Raw genomic sequence first — 15,721 nt, forward strand, 5'->3', positions numbered from 1 at the left:
ACATTTTGTAAAGCATTAACTTCTTAATGATTTATGTTTCATCTCATTTCCTTAAATTAATAATGGAATAGTACTGGTTTCAGCATATTCATATAACATTCTCAGCTAATTCATTGCATCATCTCTTATGTGTGTGATTTTAGTATATGTGCTGCTGAAGCGAGCACATTTACATGTATGATTTTGTTCCAGGATCCAATGACTTCTACCTACATAGAGGAATTGGGTAAAAGAGAAGTCACAATTCCTCCAAAATATAGAGAACTTTTGGAAGTAAGTTAAATAATCATTTTTGGTTTCCTTTTGGCTATCTAATTTTTACTACATCTATATAATCACCATTTTTTAAATGTAGGAGGTTGAAAGGGGCATACTTGGTCATTACTTTGACACTCAGCTTTCATAAGAGAGTGCCACAGACCGGATGGCCTAAAGAACAGGAAAATATGTTATCTAAATTCTGAAAGGGCTGGAATACTGAAATCAAGCTGTGAGAAGAGTTGTTTACTTCTGAGAGCTGTGAGGGAAGGATCTGTTTTGGCCTCTCTGGTTTATAGATGAACACCTCCCTGTGTGTACACATCTTCACCTTGTCCAACTCTGTATCTCTGGGGCGTGTTTCTTCTTTTTACATCCAGTCTCCCTGCTCCTTCATTTTATCTTAATTGCTTCTTTAAAGGCCTCATCTTTAAGCACAGTCACATTCTGAGGTGCTAGTGGTTAGGACTTCAACGATGAATTTTGAGAGGACACATTTCAGCCATCACACTTTTGAACAATAATTTTTTCCAATTACAAGGATTAATATTTCCTTCTCAACATCATCAAATTAATGTTTGTTTCAGAAAAAAGAAGGGTTTACAGCGCCTCCTCCAGACACTTTGGTGAGTTTACATAAATACCTTCCAAATGAACAATTTTTATATCTCTGGTTGGGAGGGAGGAGTAGGGCTATTCTGTATCTTGGGATGACGACTAAACTAGTTTCTAAATCAAGTGAAGTTGATCTAGTCAGAGAAGGGGTTGTTTCAGCATCAGTGGTTTCATATGTAGGGTTTTTTTTTTTTTAAGGGGAAAAAGAATGGAGAAAAAAAGTTTTAGGATAAAATAAATGTTAATAAAATCTAATAGGAATGTTGTAACTGGTACATTTAGAAGAGAATAGTGAAATAGCATTTATTGAGCACCTACATCCTTGCAAAGAGGCTTCCATCTGAGTTATTTCACTAAAATAAGGTCAGCAAGGAATAACAGAAGTACATTTTTTTTTAAGTTTTGGAGATTAATTGCTTGCTCTTTCCCAGTGCTTTTATTGCTTTGTCTTCTCTTCCCTGCCCATAGTGTGGTTACAGTTAATGTTACCTACTTATGCCTATAAATACTAGAAAAAATGTACAATGTGCATTTAATCAACCAAAAGTACAGTTAATTTGCTGGGCTCATAATCTGCTCTTGTGCGTGAGTGAGTCCCCTCTGTCACCCCTCCTGGTGCTGTTTCTCTAGAAACCCATGGGGCCTGATGACGCCATAGACTCCTTGTCATCTGACTTCACCTGCAGTTCTCCTGCTGCCGGTGGGGAGCAGACCAAGAAAGAGGTATAGTTTTTTTTTTTAATTTAAATTTTATTTTTTATATTCCCGATACAATTACAACCCCTTTATTTTGACCCCAAGCCCTCCTTTCCCCACCCCCCACCCCCCATAGTGTGTCTCTGGTTCATAGTTGTTTGTTGATTTTGATATTTTCTTTCTTATAGTTATTCTTTTTCCTGGTCCCTTATTTAAGTTTTCTAGATTCCTGCTATGAGTGAGACCATCCGGTATTTTTCTATTTCTTTCTGGCTTATTTCGCTCAGCATGATTCCTCCAGCTCCATCCATGTTGTTGCAAATTGCATGTGTTTATCTTTTTTGAATGCTGAGTAATATTCCATGGTGTACATGTACTACATCTTCTTGATCTAGTCATCTATTTTTGGGCATTTGGGTTGCTTCCAAAGCTTAGCTATTGTAAATAGTGCTGCTATAAATATAGGGGTGCAGGTGCTCTTTGGAATTGATGTTTCTGTGTCCTTTGGGTAAATACCTAGGAGTGGAATTGCTGGATCATATGGAAGCTCTATGTTTAGTAGGTCCAGAAATCTCCACACAGCTCTCCATAGTGGTTGGACCAGTTTGCACTCCCACCAGCAGTGCAGGAGAGTTCCTTTTTCTCCACACCCTCGCCAACATTTGTTGTTGCTAGTTTTTTTGATATGTGCCATTCTCACTGGTGTAAGATGGTACCTCATGGTAGTTTTGATTTGCATTTCCCTGATTACAAGTGATGTTGAACATTTTTTCATATGCCTGTTGGCCATTTGCATTTCCTCTTCAGAGAAGTTTCTTTTTAGCTCTTCTGCCCATTTTTTGACAGGATTATATTCTTTGTTGGATGAGTCTCATCAGCTCTTTGTTGTTGAGTCTCATCAGCTCTTTGTAGATTTTTGTGATCAGTCCTTTATCATTAGTGTTGTGTGCAAAAATGTTCTCCCAGTTGGTGGGGTTTCTCTTTGTTTTTCTATTGTCTCTTTTGCTGTGCAGAAGCTCTTTAATTTGATGTAGTCCCAGCTGTTTATCTTTGCCTTCACTATCACTGCTTTGGGTGATGTGTCTGTAAAGATCTTTGATGTGCATATCATGTAGTGTTTCGCCTATATTTCCGTCTATGTATTTTATGGTTTCAGGTCTTATGTCTAGTTCTGTAATCAATTTTGAGTTGGTTTTTGTGCATGATGTTAGGTAGTAGTCAAGCTTCATTCTTTTGCATGTAGTGACCCAGTTTTCCCAGCACCATTTATTGAACAGACTTTCTTTGCTCCAATGCATATTCTTTGCTCCTTTGTCAATGATTAGTTGACCATAAATCTGTGAGTTTATTTCTGGATTTTCTATTCAGTTCCATTGGTCTGTATGTTCTTGTTCCAATACCATGCAGTTTTGATGATTATGGCTTTGTAGTATAGTTTGAAGTCTGGGAGTGTGATGCCTCCATTTCCTTCTTTTTTTTCAGGAGTGCTTTGGCTATTTGGGGTTTTTGGTGATCCCATATGAATTTCATCAATAATATTTCTATTTCTTTGAAGAATGACATTGAAATTTTTTATTGGAATAGCATTGAATCTGTATATTGCTTTTGGTAGGATGGCCATTTTTTTTTTTTTAAGGGAAATTTTTTTTTTTATAGAGGCATGTTTTATTTATTTATTTATTTGTTTGTTTGTTTGTTTGTTTTTTGTTTATACATGCACTGGGTACAGTCAGAAGCGCGGGAGGGTGAGAGAATTCACCAGAGCCAGAGCGGGGAGCAGAGCAGGCAGAAGGACCGAAGTACACTGCTGAGGGGAGCAGCGGGCGGCAGGAAAGGTCTGCGTGCCATGCGGGACCCTCCTCCGGTGGCCGGGGAGCAGCCAGGGATCAAACCAGCGCTGCAGAGGCTGTGGGCAGCTTCACAAGCCAGCGCTCAACCGCTGCGCCACCGGGGAGGCCCAGGATGGCCATTTTAATAATGTTTATTCTTCCAATCCATGAGCAGGGGATGTCTTTCCATTTCTTTGTCTTCTTCTATTTCTTTTAACAATGTTTTATAGTTTTCTTTGTATAGGTCCTTTACCTGAAAGAGGTATAGTTTGCAATGTAGTTATGGAAAACTTATTAAAAATCACCTCAACTTTATAATCACAACTTTTTGGTTCCAATTATTTAATTACATTTTCTTTCTCTCTAAATTTAATCATTTGCATCTTTTGTTGCAGAAATCTACAGGAGAGGTCTTAAAAGCTCAGTCAGTCAGTGTCATCAAAAGTGCTGCTCCACCCCATGAGAAGAAAAGAAAGGTGGAGAAGGTATCCATGCTTTCTTTTTTGAAAATAACTAAGCTATCCTGATAGCAGTGGCTCTCCTGAGCCTGATCTACCTGATTCCAGAGAATCCCTTTAGTGCCTTATCTCTCGGGGCCTCTGGGATATTGAAACCAATCAACCTTCCACTGGTCATCTCCAGGCTTTCTCTGTTTCTTTAAATAGTTGCTATTGATTTCAGCATTGACTCCTTGGTTGTAAAACAATATCACAATACACAGAAAGGCAGAGTCCCAAAAGAATTGCACTTAGAACATTAAATCTTCCACTTGATTTTCTTAAGAAGTCTGGGCCCCGTTACTCACTTAGAGGGGTGTCATTGTGGCTCTGTCTATCCACCTCTTTGACCCACAGTCCACTCACTTAATTCTCCGAATCCTGAGCAGTGGTCCTCCAGCCCTGGGCTGGATGAAAAGCACATCCCATCTGCAGACGATCGAGATAATGACTCAGTAAGCAATTTCTGTTGGAGCTGCTCTGCCTCTCCCCTCCTGGAGCGCACAGTTTATTTTTATCTGGCCGGCTGTGGGAGCACTGAGCTGCCACACCCCTGAGAGTGGGAGTCCTGCAGCCACCAGCCATTGTGCCTCCAGACAAGAGCCACTTCAGCTTTCCTTGTTTCCTGGTTTGGATGATTTGTAAAAGAACAGGGTTGTCGGAGTCATTTTTAGAAACTCTTTTTTGGAAAAAGACAGTCTTTAGTGGAAGTTTACATCTTGCAGCTTTTATTTTGATAAGAGTATTTTATAAAATTATAGTTATACTTCTAGTTTATTAGATAAGGGGTGAAGTGCATCCCTGGGAGCACAGGTACTGTGGAAACTTGTCTACACATTTACTCACTGGTAAGTTCTTTTTTTATTCTCTTTAATTCTTTCATTGTCTTCCTAAAGTTCTTCATCAATCCATGATTCACCATATATATTTGAAATTCTTACTTCATGAAGAAGTGGGTGGACTGTTCAGGCTAAAGGGATATTCTTCTTTATTGTATAGAATTTTTTCCTTTTCCCCAGAATGCGATGAGCGATCAAGCGCTGGAGGCTCTGTCGGCATCCCTGGGCAGCCGGAAGTCGGAACCCGAGCTGGACCTCAGCTCCATTAAGGAAGTCGATGAGGTACTGCCCTTGGAGTTCTCATACGAGCCTGTTAATCTGCAGCTTCTGAAACTAAATGTATCATGCTTGTTTAGAATTCTTCTGCAGTTTTTATTATATCGGTGATTGAAAATACTCTTCATTCTGCCTTCCCTTCTAATTCTAGTTAATTTAAATCTTTATTGCTGAGGAGTTAGTAACCAAGAAGGATATTTGAGTGTTTGTCTCATAAAACATCTAGAATTTTAATATTTAAACACTAATCTCCTTTGCCAACACTTAAATGACCCCTGACTACAGCAGATAAAATGAGGGAGTGGCCTGGTGAGACATAGGTTTGTTTGCTCCCCTGAAAATTGGAAATTTGTATTTTCTGAAGAGTACTGGGCATGTCTCCTGTTAGGTAGAAGGGAGATGGGCTGTAGATGGGGTGGAGAGAGCCACCTTTGTGTACCTATGGGGAATAATAGAGAAAATTTGTCTAAAATGAGAATAAAATCCAGTAGCAACTCCATAACTGGAACTCCTGCCCTGTGGAGTGTTTATCCTACTCACGCCAAGGTCTTAGCAGGCCTGAGCTTTACCACAACTGTATGTGGTGTAGGAGAGTTTTAATATTAAATTAGAATTTTTGTAGAAGTTGGGGTGGGGGATGCTGGGCATTCTCAAAAAAAAAGACAATGTAGTGAGGCCATGGGAGAACAGCCCGAGGCCCCCAGGATCACACCATCCTTTCTGCTCAGGGCAGGGGCTGCTAGGTGACGCTGTCACAATGCTCCTGCCTGCGTTGTCACTTCCTCTTCTGAGTCACTGGGGAAGGTGAGTCTCCCTGACTCACAGCAGCTCTGCCTGAGTCTGGGACTGCTCTAGTCCCAAATGGGCCAGTTTCTATCTTCGACTTTCTTAGAGGGCTCCCCAAGCATGGTATGGCATAACAAGCTTTGTGAAGGTGAACACACGGGAGCAGGAGAAGCAGTCCTTGTCCTCCAGGACCAAGTAATGTATTGTGAGACTGATTAAATCACCATGCAAAGTGCATGTTACTCAGAGCAGCCAGTGAGAAGCTGTGTCTGGGGAGAGGGTGATCTTGGGAGAACCCTGGGGGAAAATGGAGACCACACTGGAGTGTGGTGCCACCGCAGAGGACTGCTGGTGGGGAACCTACTGCACTTTTGCTTCAGCATTTTATAGATCCTGAGAGTGTTTTAATAAGACAATAATCTGGAGGGGGGAAACAATATAAATCCAAGGGGAATAAAAGTTTTTATTAGAGTGACTAAAACCAAATGTAAGTAGACGTTAAAAAAAAAAGTGACATAAAATTATAAAGCAGTTTGGGTAACTAGCTTTGGGATGCAGAGGAATGTATTGAGTTTCCTCTAGAAAACCTTGGCATAGGAGAGAACTCATAAATTTTGAAAAAAAAAAGAACTCTTCTTTCTACTCACACTTCTTAATCATGTATAAAGTGTGTTTCCTGGGAATATCCTTCAGTCCTCTAGATTCTTAAACTGAATGTGTATTGCCGGATGGTGATTTCATCACCCCCTGGAAAGTGATGTTGTGAGTAGGCTCATAAAGGTTGAGATGCCATAGAGGCCACTGCTCCTCTGGCACATTCCACACTAGAGAGCTCTCTGAGGAAGTCTTCAACATCTTTTCAGTGCTTCAGAGAAAAAGTCTACCCCCCTTATTATTTTCATAATGTAGTAAAATGTAAAATAAATTTTCTATAGTGATTATAAATTATTCTAAATTTCCCATTTTCATGTATAGCTACTGTTCCGGTGCTATTTCAGTTCCATTGCTAATTTGTTCTCAGTGCCTATGGTATGCAAACCACATCGCAGGCATGTAAAGAAAATATAGATCAAGAAGAAAGAGGGAGGATCTTGCTGTGCATGTAGCTCTCACTGCGGTGGAGAGGACAGTCTTATTGACAGGGGCCCTGCCCCTTCAGGGAGGTCGTTTGGTAGGTGGAGGGCCCACAAATCTCTGTATTGGAGACTATCACTAAATAGTAGGGCATACTGCATGTGCTGCAATAGACTAAAACTGGAAATATTTTTAAAGATAGCCTTTCTTAACAAGAGTTGTTATTCTCTAGAACAATAAAGCTAATTCCAAAGCCTAGCAAAGTGCTGACTAATCAGTAAGCTAACCAGTCTTTCAATGGAGAACTACAATTTTAGGCTGAGCTATAGATGGAGCAGGGGTGTGAGCTGGGATGGGTTAAGTTCCCCCCACCCCCACCTGTGTTCCATGTATTTGTGATTTAAATCTATGCATGATAGGGGTACAAATTATTACAAATTAAGGAACTTTAAATTACTCACCACTGGTTTAAAATGCAAATATTATGTTTTAGACGCGTTGGGTTGGTAATGGTTCAGTAATCCAGTGACGTCTGGTTTATTGATGGGAGTCCTTTGTTTTTTATTGACATAACCTTGGTTTATAACATTATGTAGGTTTTAGGTGTACAGCATTATAATTTGACAGCTCTCTCTGTATATATAAAATGTGTGCCATCAAAGTCTAGTTTACATTTTCCACCATCCAGATAATCCCCATCACCCAATTTACCCACTCCCTCTCCCTTCTTCTGATGAACAAGAGTTTATGCTTACAGTCTAAGAGTTTTTTTCCTTGTTTTATTTCTTAATCCTCCACATGAAATTATAAGGATTCTTTTAAGTCTTCATTGATCAGCCAAGTTGTGTAATGGATGGTTTCTCTATTTCTGAACTGTTTGACATATGTGAGAACTGGTTGTGTGTCTGCCCCTCTGTATAGCGGCCTTGCTGAGATGAAGCCTGTTAAAATTGCAACTAACTGCTGCTCCATGCTTAATTTACTTTTCTCTGGGAGCTTAATAAGTCAGTGGCCCACGTAAGGTTTATTAGTGGCCGCATTTTAGAGCCGAGGCAACTGAACCAATGAAAGATTGACTTCCCAGTGTCAGGGAGCAGTGGGAGTGGAGTGGGACACCTCCCAGGGATGCCTGGTTGTGTTACTTTTGTCTGCATCCCTCACAGGCGCTCACCAGGGTATTGTGCTTTGTAGTTTACGAAGCCCTTCCAGACACTTTTATCTGCTTGGCTGTCCTCTACAACACCCATGAAGTACATCAAGTGGTCTTGTCTTATTTTACAAGTAGTATCCAATTGTTTACATTTTTCCATTTCCATTTTCCAGGCAAAATCCAAAGAAGAGAAACTAAAGAAGTGTGGTGAGGATGATGAAACGGTCCCGTCAGAGTACAGATTAAAAACAGTCACGGTATGTTTGAATGTGTGTAGCCATGGTGCAAACTAGCAACACACACTTCTCACCTTTGCAGTGTGTTTCATTGAAACCCCTGAACTCTCTCTTCTCTGCTCTCTGCCATTGCACCCTGTAAGGGATGGTTTCCTAAATAGTGACTGGTCCTTAAAATTTCCACAAATTCATGTGCTTTCAACTACTATCATGCTTGACATATATCCTTAACCTTAAAGCAGAAGGAACAATTTGGTAAGAATTTTTTTCTCTAACTGATAAATGGATAAAAGCACCATAGATCTTCTGAGTGGTGCATATAAATGCATAACTGTTTACCAGTATTGAAGGGAGGGTAGTGGTCTAATTCCTGTGACTGTTTTTGTAATTTATCTTTGAACTAATACACATAAACACATGGTAGAAAAAATTGTGATTCTTCGATATGCTTTTATATGGAAAGTTTATCATTTTTAGGAATATTCTAAAACTGAAAATAGAATTACAGGAATGATACCTATCTCTTCCCTCTGGGGAGAAGAATTGAGACTTATTTTTAAATCTTTCATTAATATAACTGTATCATTCTTGCCAAAGAACTTTTTCAAAAATTCCATTTCCCTATCCAGTTGATAGAATTTTTCTTGTTAATTTAAAGAAAAGTAAATGTATATTATATTTGAAAACATTGTACTCGATTTTTACAAATCACTGATAACTTTATAGGATGTAAATCTGAAACACAGGTTCGTTCAAATACAAGAAACAGAAGAAGATCTCTTCTTCTATCTTGGAATTCCCTAAAATAAACTTCATGGGAAAAAAGCAAATCTTCTACTTCATTTTCAGTGTTTTCAATTTCATTTACAGGATACAGATGGAAAACCACTATTGCCAGAACCCGAGGAAAAGTCTAAGGTTAGGCAAAAAGTTTTTTCTGATACTTAAAAAAAAAAAAATAGTGTAAATTGAGATGATTTTGACAGATGATTTTACTGGGGAGAAGTGCAAGCAATACTTAGCTCACATCTCTGATTCCTTCTCCCATATTTTGATGATCATTTTCCTCTCATGAATTATAACTAAACTATTATAATTTTCTAGGTGATTTTCATTGACTGTTAGAAGCTGATGTTAAAATGGTCTTTAGATTACTAGCACTTAGTGTTTTTATCCTAATTCTAGCATCAAATACTTTCATGATTCTGTGCTACCTTAAGTTTGTTTCAACCAGCATAATTACATAGCATAATGTAATGCAACAGCATTTATGCTGGACACTGCCACTAGGTGCTTTTTTGTATGTTATCTTTTTTGAGTCTTCACTGCATGAGGAAAATGTTTATTATTCCCATTTTACAGGTGAGGAAAGTGAGCAGATGCGTTAAATCTAAGTAGCTCAACGTCATACATATAGAGAAGAGAAAGACCAGAACTGAGAGCTCAGGCTGTCCACTTGAGACAGCATCTGAATCACTTGCCATTCAGTCATAGATTAATTACTGTGATCAGTCAAATCTCTGTAGGCCCAAACACATGTCACTTTACCTGACAGAACTAGGACTAGTGGAATTTTTCTGCCAAAATGCACAAAGTCATAGGAAAGGAGTAGATGGTCTGCTTCCTCTGACTTAAAGAAGTAGGAAAAAAAAAATCACATAATAAAGAAAATGCACTGATCCTCATTGGAAGGACCAGGAAATTGTATTTTTAAAAAAGCCTCTTTTGATATTAAAGTGTCAAAAAGACTTGACTGTATAAACTGTTGATATTTTTTGGTACTGAGATGCGTTCCTTATTTGCTGCATGATCTGTCTTACATTGATAAACGAAAAATATACCTGTGTAAGTTAATCTTGGATTTTAGAGCTTAAAATATGACCTAAAATGTGTTGACCAGAGAAAAATAACCTATGAAAACTTTCTTTTCTGAACAAAGTATGATTTGTTACTTCATAATATAAATGTTTATTTACAGCCCCTGACTGAATCAGAGCTAATTGATGAACTTTCAGAAGACTTTGACTCAAAACGTAAAAAGAAGCAGTCTAAGCCAACTGAAAAAGCAAAAGTATGTTTCTGAAAAATCTGTAGTTTTGAATAACTTTATAAAGTGAGCCCAAAACTATTTTAGCGTGAAGCAGTTGATATAAGGCCTCATATGCCATGTATTTTTTCCATTCTGGTTTTTTTTTTGTCTTGCCTTTTTCTGGATGTGCTTCCTTTTCTCAAGCTGAACATGATATTCTTGCATCTTGACTCCTGTAATTATTCCTTTAGGAAAACATTCACACCCATGCCTTCTCTTCCTGCTTCTGTCACTGACCTGGTTCAAGCTGTCAACATACCTCACCTCAGATGGCGGTGGCCTCTGCCTTAGTCGCCTTCCCGTCCATTCTGTGCCTCCCAGCATTCTTAAGTTTGTTTGCTGTCACATCATTATCCTGCTTCAATCCTCAGGAACTTCTTTCTAAAGCCCTTGCTAATGTGTTCTGGCCTCTTCCTTTCCTACCAAGATGTGTCCCAAGTCACTAAGCTATGACAGTAAATGCTCTCTGTGGCTGCGTGGCTTCTCTCAGTCTGTCCCTCCTAATTCTAGAGCCACTAAAACCTTAGTCATCCCTTGAAGTCTCTGCTAAAATATGACCTCCTTTATGTTCTCCTTCTCCCTAACCTTACGACCCTTCCAATCCTTGTTGAGCAGAATATAACATGCTGGGCATTGCCATCCCCCTTTAAGGCTTTATTTACAAACAGGGTTTTTAACTGTGGTACTTGTTCATCTCTATCATTTTATGTGGTATTAAGCAGATAGTAAATTCTTTGAAGAAGACATCATACCCTAATCATGATCATTTATGGAACAACTTGCATGGTAGAATAAGATTCTGTGAACACCTAGATTAAAAATAATTTGTTTGAAATTTTACTCTTGTGACAAAAGAAGATAGCACAGTAATATTCAGACTGTAGCACACATCAGCATACCTGGAGGGTTTGCTGGGCCTCACCCTCAGAATTTCTGATTTAGTCTGTTGGAGTAGGAGTCCAAGAATGTATATGTCTAATAAGTTCCTGGTAATGCTGGTTGCTGGTCCAGGGACCACACTTTGAGAACTCCTGGGATCACCTTGCATTTGTATAGAGCTATTTACAATTTACAAGGAGCTGTTAGATATATAAAAATAATGTAGTTATATAAAATGCATTACATTATGTAATAGGTTTGTTATTATGTATTATGACAAGTAAATAATGTAAATAGTATTACTCATTGCCAAAATTTATCTTTGCTCTGTTCTCAGTTACTAATCAGAACACTTCATGTTTTATTCCATTAAACCCCATGTTAACCCTTTAGATGTAGGTGCTGTTATCTTACAGATGCAGAAACTGAGTCTCAGTCAAGTTAAATAAACTTCCTAAGATAAAAAATAAAACCAAGTTTAAATAATAGTAGAAGAGTTTTAACCAGCCTTCAGTTATTTACTACTCAGCAATCCTTAGCTACCTGAGAAAAATCATGCTCATAGCATATAATAATAGCAGAGTATATTATTGATTGGTTCATTGTTCAGTCTTACTAACCAGGTATTTCTAAAAGTTCATCAACATACCTGCCTCTTTCCGCAGGAAGCTCAGGCCACTACCCCAACTCCTCTGGAAGAGGCTGTGCCTCGGACCTCTCTTTGTAGTGTACAGTCGGCACCCCCCAAACCAGCTGTGACGGTGAGCAATCCTCTGGGCATTGGGAATTGTCTTGAAAGTAATGTCTTGGTCCTTGCATTTCCTTCTGTGTATTACAGTCATATTATTTTATTCTGTCAAATAAAATCTTATGTGGGTTTAGTATCTTTTGCTCTTCGGGCTTCAGGTGTATGTTAGAAAATCAGGCTAGATTTAGAATTAAACTGCTACAATCTGTTTTTCTTTCACCTTCTGGAGTTCTTTCTAGTATTTGAGCTACTGTGGATAACCATGCTTTTTCACGTCTCTGCATCTCTAGCCTATTTGGAGTTTCACAAATAGCCTCATGTCAGTAAAGGGAGGACAGGTTAACTCAATTCCTTTCCCTTGCCCTCTTCATTGCTTGTTTCTCTTTGTTATATTTGTGTGAAGTGTGATATTTAAAGCATTCAATTTTGTTTCCTTTTGAACTCAGTGGGTTTTGTTTCCATCATCTGCTAGAATCTTCAAGAATAACATCTGATGGAATTATGTTTCTGCAGACTTAGTGGATCTGGGCTCTGAATAACTAACTGTTCTAGATGCTTGACAGTGCCTTCTCATTAGATTTCTAAAGTCTTTTCTAACCATCTCTATTATAGATGAAGGAAATGAAGTTTTGAGTTGATCTTGCATAAGCCTTTTGACCTTTCAGAGCTGCAGTTCATATCAAAGATTTGGCCTGCACTCAGCTACCATCAGGTTGAGTGTGGATATAGCCAGATCTCAATTTGGTCATTCTCATATGTGTTGAATAAAAAGAGCAGAGGGAACATCATTTCCCAGGGAGAATTGGGAGAGGCCTGCAATTTGAGGGCAGAAGCACACCAAGGGGTGGGACTAGGACTGATTTCTGGGGATGCCAGAGAGCCAAGGACGGGCCAGCAGAAAAATGTGAAGTGTTTGGTGTACTTGGGATATGTTAATGGGGCCCTTGAAAAAAGTTACAGACCGGTATCTTGGGGAGAATGGAGTCCTTGAAGAAATTATAGACAGGTATCTTGGGGGGGCCCAAAGTGGTTGCTTCCCCCCAAGGAATTCCTTGGTGCCAACTTCACCGTCCTCCTTTTTTTGAGACCTCAGGCTTCATTTACACTGGGAATCAGCATAGGAATCAACGTAGGCCAACAGGTAAGGAAGAAGAGAGAAAGAGAGAATCTAGGATGAGACTGGAGAACAGAACAGTGATTGGAATCAAAATGACAATAGCAGCATTCCAGGGCAGAACTCTTGTGATCTAAATATGTGCCATCTACCTCCTGCCTGGTGTGACTTTAGAAGACTCATTTCCTTTCCAATTTTATTCTGACAATAGTGTCAAGCAGTGGATTTTTAGTGGACAGGAAGAAAAAAAAGCTCTTGGTTTTTTATTCTCTGTCCTCCTTCTCTGGGCTGCTTCTCCACAAGTCTGGTTGACACAGTTGCCTGGATTACCATCACTGAGGTTAGTTGGCATTTCTGGGATTGCGACACTCTTGGAAGCCAGCAAGAGCTGGAGTGTGATAAAGGTCAGAGGCCTCAAAAAAGTCTTGAATTAGTAAAAGGAAACAAAAAGACTGGAGGAAGAACATGTGTGAGTGCATTGTGTGCTTCTTGATTATGTTTAAAAAACAATTTATTGAGGAAATCCAGAGACCTGACTTCCAATTCTGATTTTGCAACAAATTCAGATTTGTTCTAAATTTGACTAAATAGAAGATTGAATCCTTAGTCCTATTTCCTGATTCCTTAAGTGTTTTCTTTTTTAAAATTGTTTACATCACTATATGTTTTGGGATTTTAGACTTACACCTTTCCATGTTATGTTACCATATCATGACCACTGCCAAAGCACTCTTAGTCCTCCACAGTACGCTGGGCCCCTCCTAGCTTTGCTCCCCATGTGCCCCCCCCCCCTCCAGTCCGGTAGCTTCAGTTCTGCAGTCAGATTATGTTTGTTTTGGTTTCATTTAGTCAGTTCCTTTGCTTTGTTTCTTTACATTCTACATATGAATAAAATCATCTGGTATTTTTTTCTTCTTTTGATTTATTTTGCTTAGCATTCCTTTCAATTCCACCCATGTTACAATGCACCATTCATCTTTATTTGTTCATGGTACTGTCCCACCTTGTATATATAGCACATCTTCTCTGTTCTGTTATCCCTCATTGGACACTTTGGTTGTTTCCATAACTTGGCTAGTATAAATAGTGCTGCAGTGAATACAGGAATGTATATATATCTTTTCAAATTTGTGTTTTTATATTCTCTGGAAAGATACCTGAAAGTGGAATTGCCGGATCATTTATATGGTAGATCTATTTTTAATATTTTAAGAAACTTCTATACTGTTCTTCAAAATGGTTGCACCGATTTACTTTTCCTACCCACAGTGTACGACGGTTCCTTTTTCTCCACACCTTAGCCAACGCTTGTTTCTGGTCTCTTTTTTATTCTCACAGATATAAGATGATAGCTCATTGTGATTTTGATTTGCATTTCCCTGATAATAAGTGATGAATAGCACTTTTTCATGTGCTTGCTGGCCATCTGTAGCTTGTCTTTGGAGAAGTGTGTATTGAGGTCTTCTGCCCAATTTATGATCAGGCTATTTGTCGTCTTGTTGAATTGTATGAATTCTTTATAAGGCATGGCTACTGCTCTCATGTTAGATGTATGATGTGCAAATACTTTTTTTTAGTAGGGTGTGTTTTCATTTTAATGATAATTTCTTTTGCTGTTCAGGAGCTTTTTAGTTTGATACAGTCCCTTTTGTTTAATGTAATCCCTTTTGCTTGTTTTTCCTTTGTTTCCCTTGCCATTGCAGTCTGGTCCCCAAAGACATCACTGAAGCTGATAGCATGGAGTATTTGCCTATGCTATGTATTTTAATGGCATTAGGTCTTACATTCAAGTCTTTAGTCTATTTTGAGTTCATTTTTGTGTGGGGTGTGAGATAATGTTCTGCCTTCATTCTTCTGTATGTGGCTCTCCAATTTTCCCAGTCCCATTTATTTTTTTTAAGATTTATTTATTCATACAAGAACTGGGGTACAGGCCAGATGTGCGGGAGGGTGAGAGAATTCACCAGAGACAGAGGGGGAACAGAACAGGCAGACTGACTGAAATACACTGCTGAGGAGAGCAGGGGGGCAGACAGGAGAGGTCTGCCACGCCTGTGGGACCCTCGCTGGCCGGGATCAAATCGGTGCTGCAGAGACTGTGGACAGCTTCACAGCACAGCACTCAACCGCCTATGCCACCAGGGGAGGCCCTTCCCAGTCCCATTTATTGAGGAGACTTTTCTTTCTCTAGTGTGTGCGCTTGGCCCCTGAGTCCTATATTAACTGCCCATGTAAGGTTGGGTTTTTCAGGACTCCCAGTTCTATTTCATTGATCTGTGTGTGCCTACTTTTATTCTAATAACATGGTTTTTCTTACTGTGGCTTTGTAGTATAGCTTGAAGTCTGGAATTGTAACACCATTTTTCCTCTCTTTATCAGTGTTGCCTTAGCTCTTTGTGATCTTTTGTGGATCCATACTAATTACAGAAGAATGCCATTAGCAATTTTGATAGGGATTGCATTGAATGTATATTACTTTGGGTTAGACAGTCATTTTAACAATGTTCTCAAAATCCATGGGTACAGGTTATTTTTCCGTTACTTTGTGTCATCTTCTATTTTTTTAACAATGTCTTTTAGTTTTTGTTGTATATATCTTTCATCTCCCTTAAGTTTATTTCTAGGTACTTTGTTG

The 15,721-nt window shown here is 39.0% G+C and overlaps 1 protein-coding gene across 8 annotated transcripts in view; it reads left to right on the forward strand.

Moving 5' to 3' along the window:
- CAST (calpastatin) overlaps window positions 1–15,721 on the forward strand; it is a 113,385-nt gene that overhangs the window by 74,860 nt on the left and 22,804 nt on the right. For all 8 annotated transcript variants that reach the window (XM_037530341.2, XM_037530337.2, XM_037530339.2 and 5 more), the window contains 9 exons: window positions 193–273; window positions 846–884; window positions 1,504–1,596; window positions 3,794–3,883; window positions 4,915–5,016; window positions 8,194–8,277; window positions 9,127–9,174; window positions 10,235–10,327; window positions 11,890–11,985. In XM_037530341.2, the coding sequence (XP_037386238.2) occupies window positions 193–273; window positions 846–884; window positions 1,504–1,596; window positions 3,794–3,883; window positions 4,915–5,016; window positions 8,194–8,277; window positions 9,127–9,174; window positions 10,235–10,327; window positions 11,890–11,985 (726 nt within the window). The remainder of the gene's footprint in view (window positions 1–192; window positions 274–845; window positions 885–1,503; window positions 1,597–3,793; window positions 3,884–4,914; window positions 5,017–8,193; window positions 8,278–9,126; window positions 9,175–10,234; window positions 10,328–11,889; window positions 11,986–15,721) is intronic.

The sequence above is a fragment of the Talpa occidentalis genome, unplaced genomic scaffold (assembly GCF_014898055.3).
Source record: "Talpa occidentalis isolate TD23 unplaced genomic scaffold, MPIMG_talOcc4v2.1 talOcc4.6, whole genome shotgun sequence".
NCBI classification, from domain to species: Eukaryota; Metazoa; Chordata; class Mammalia; order Eulipotyphla; family Talpidae; genus Talpa; species Talpa occidentalis.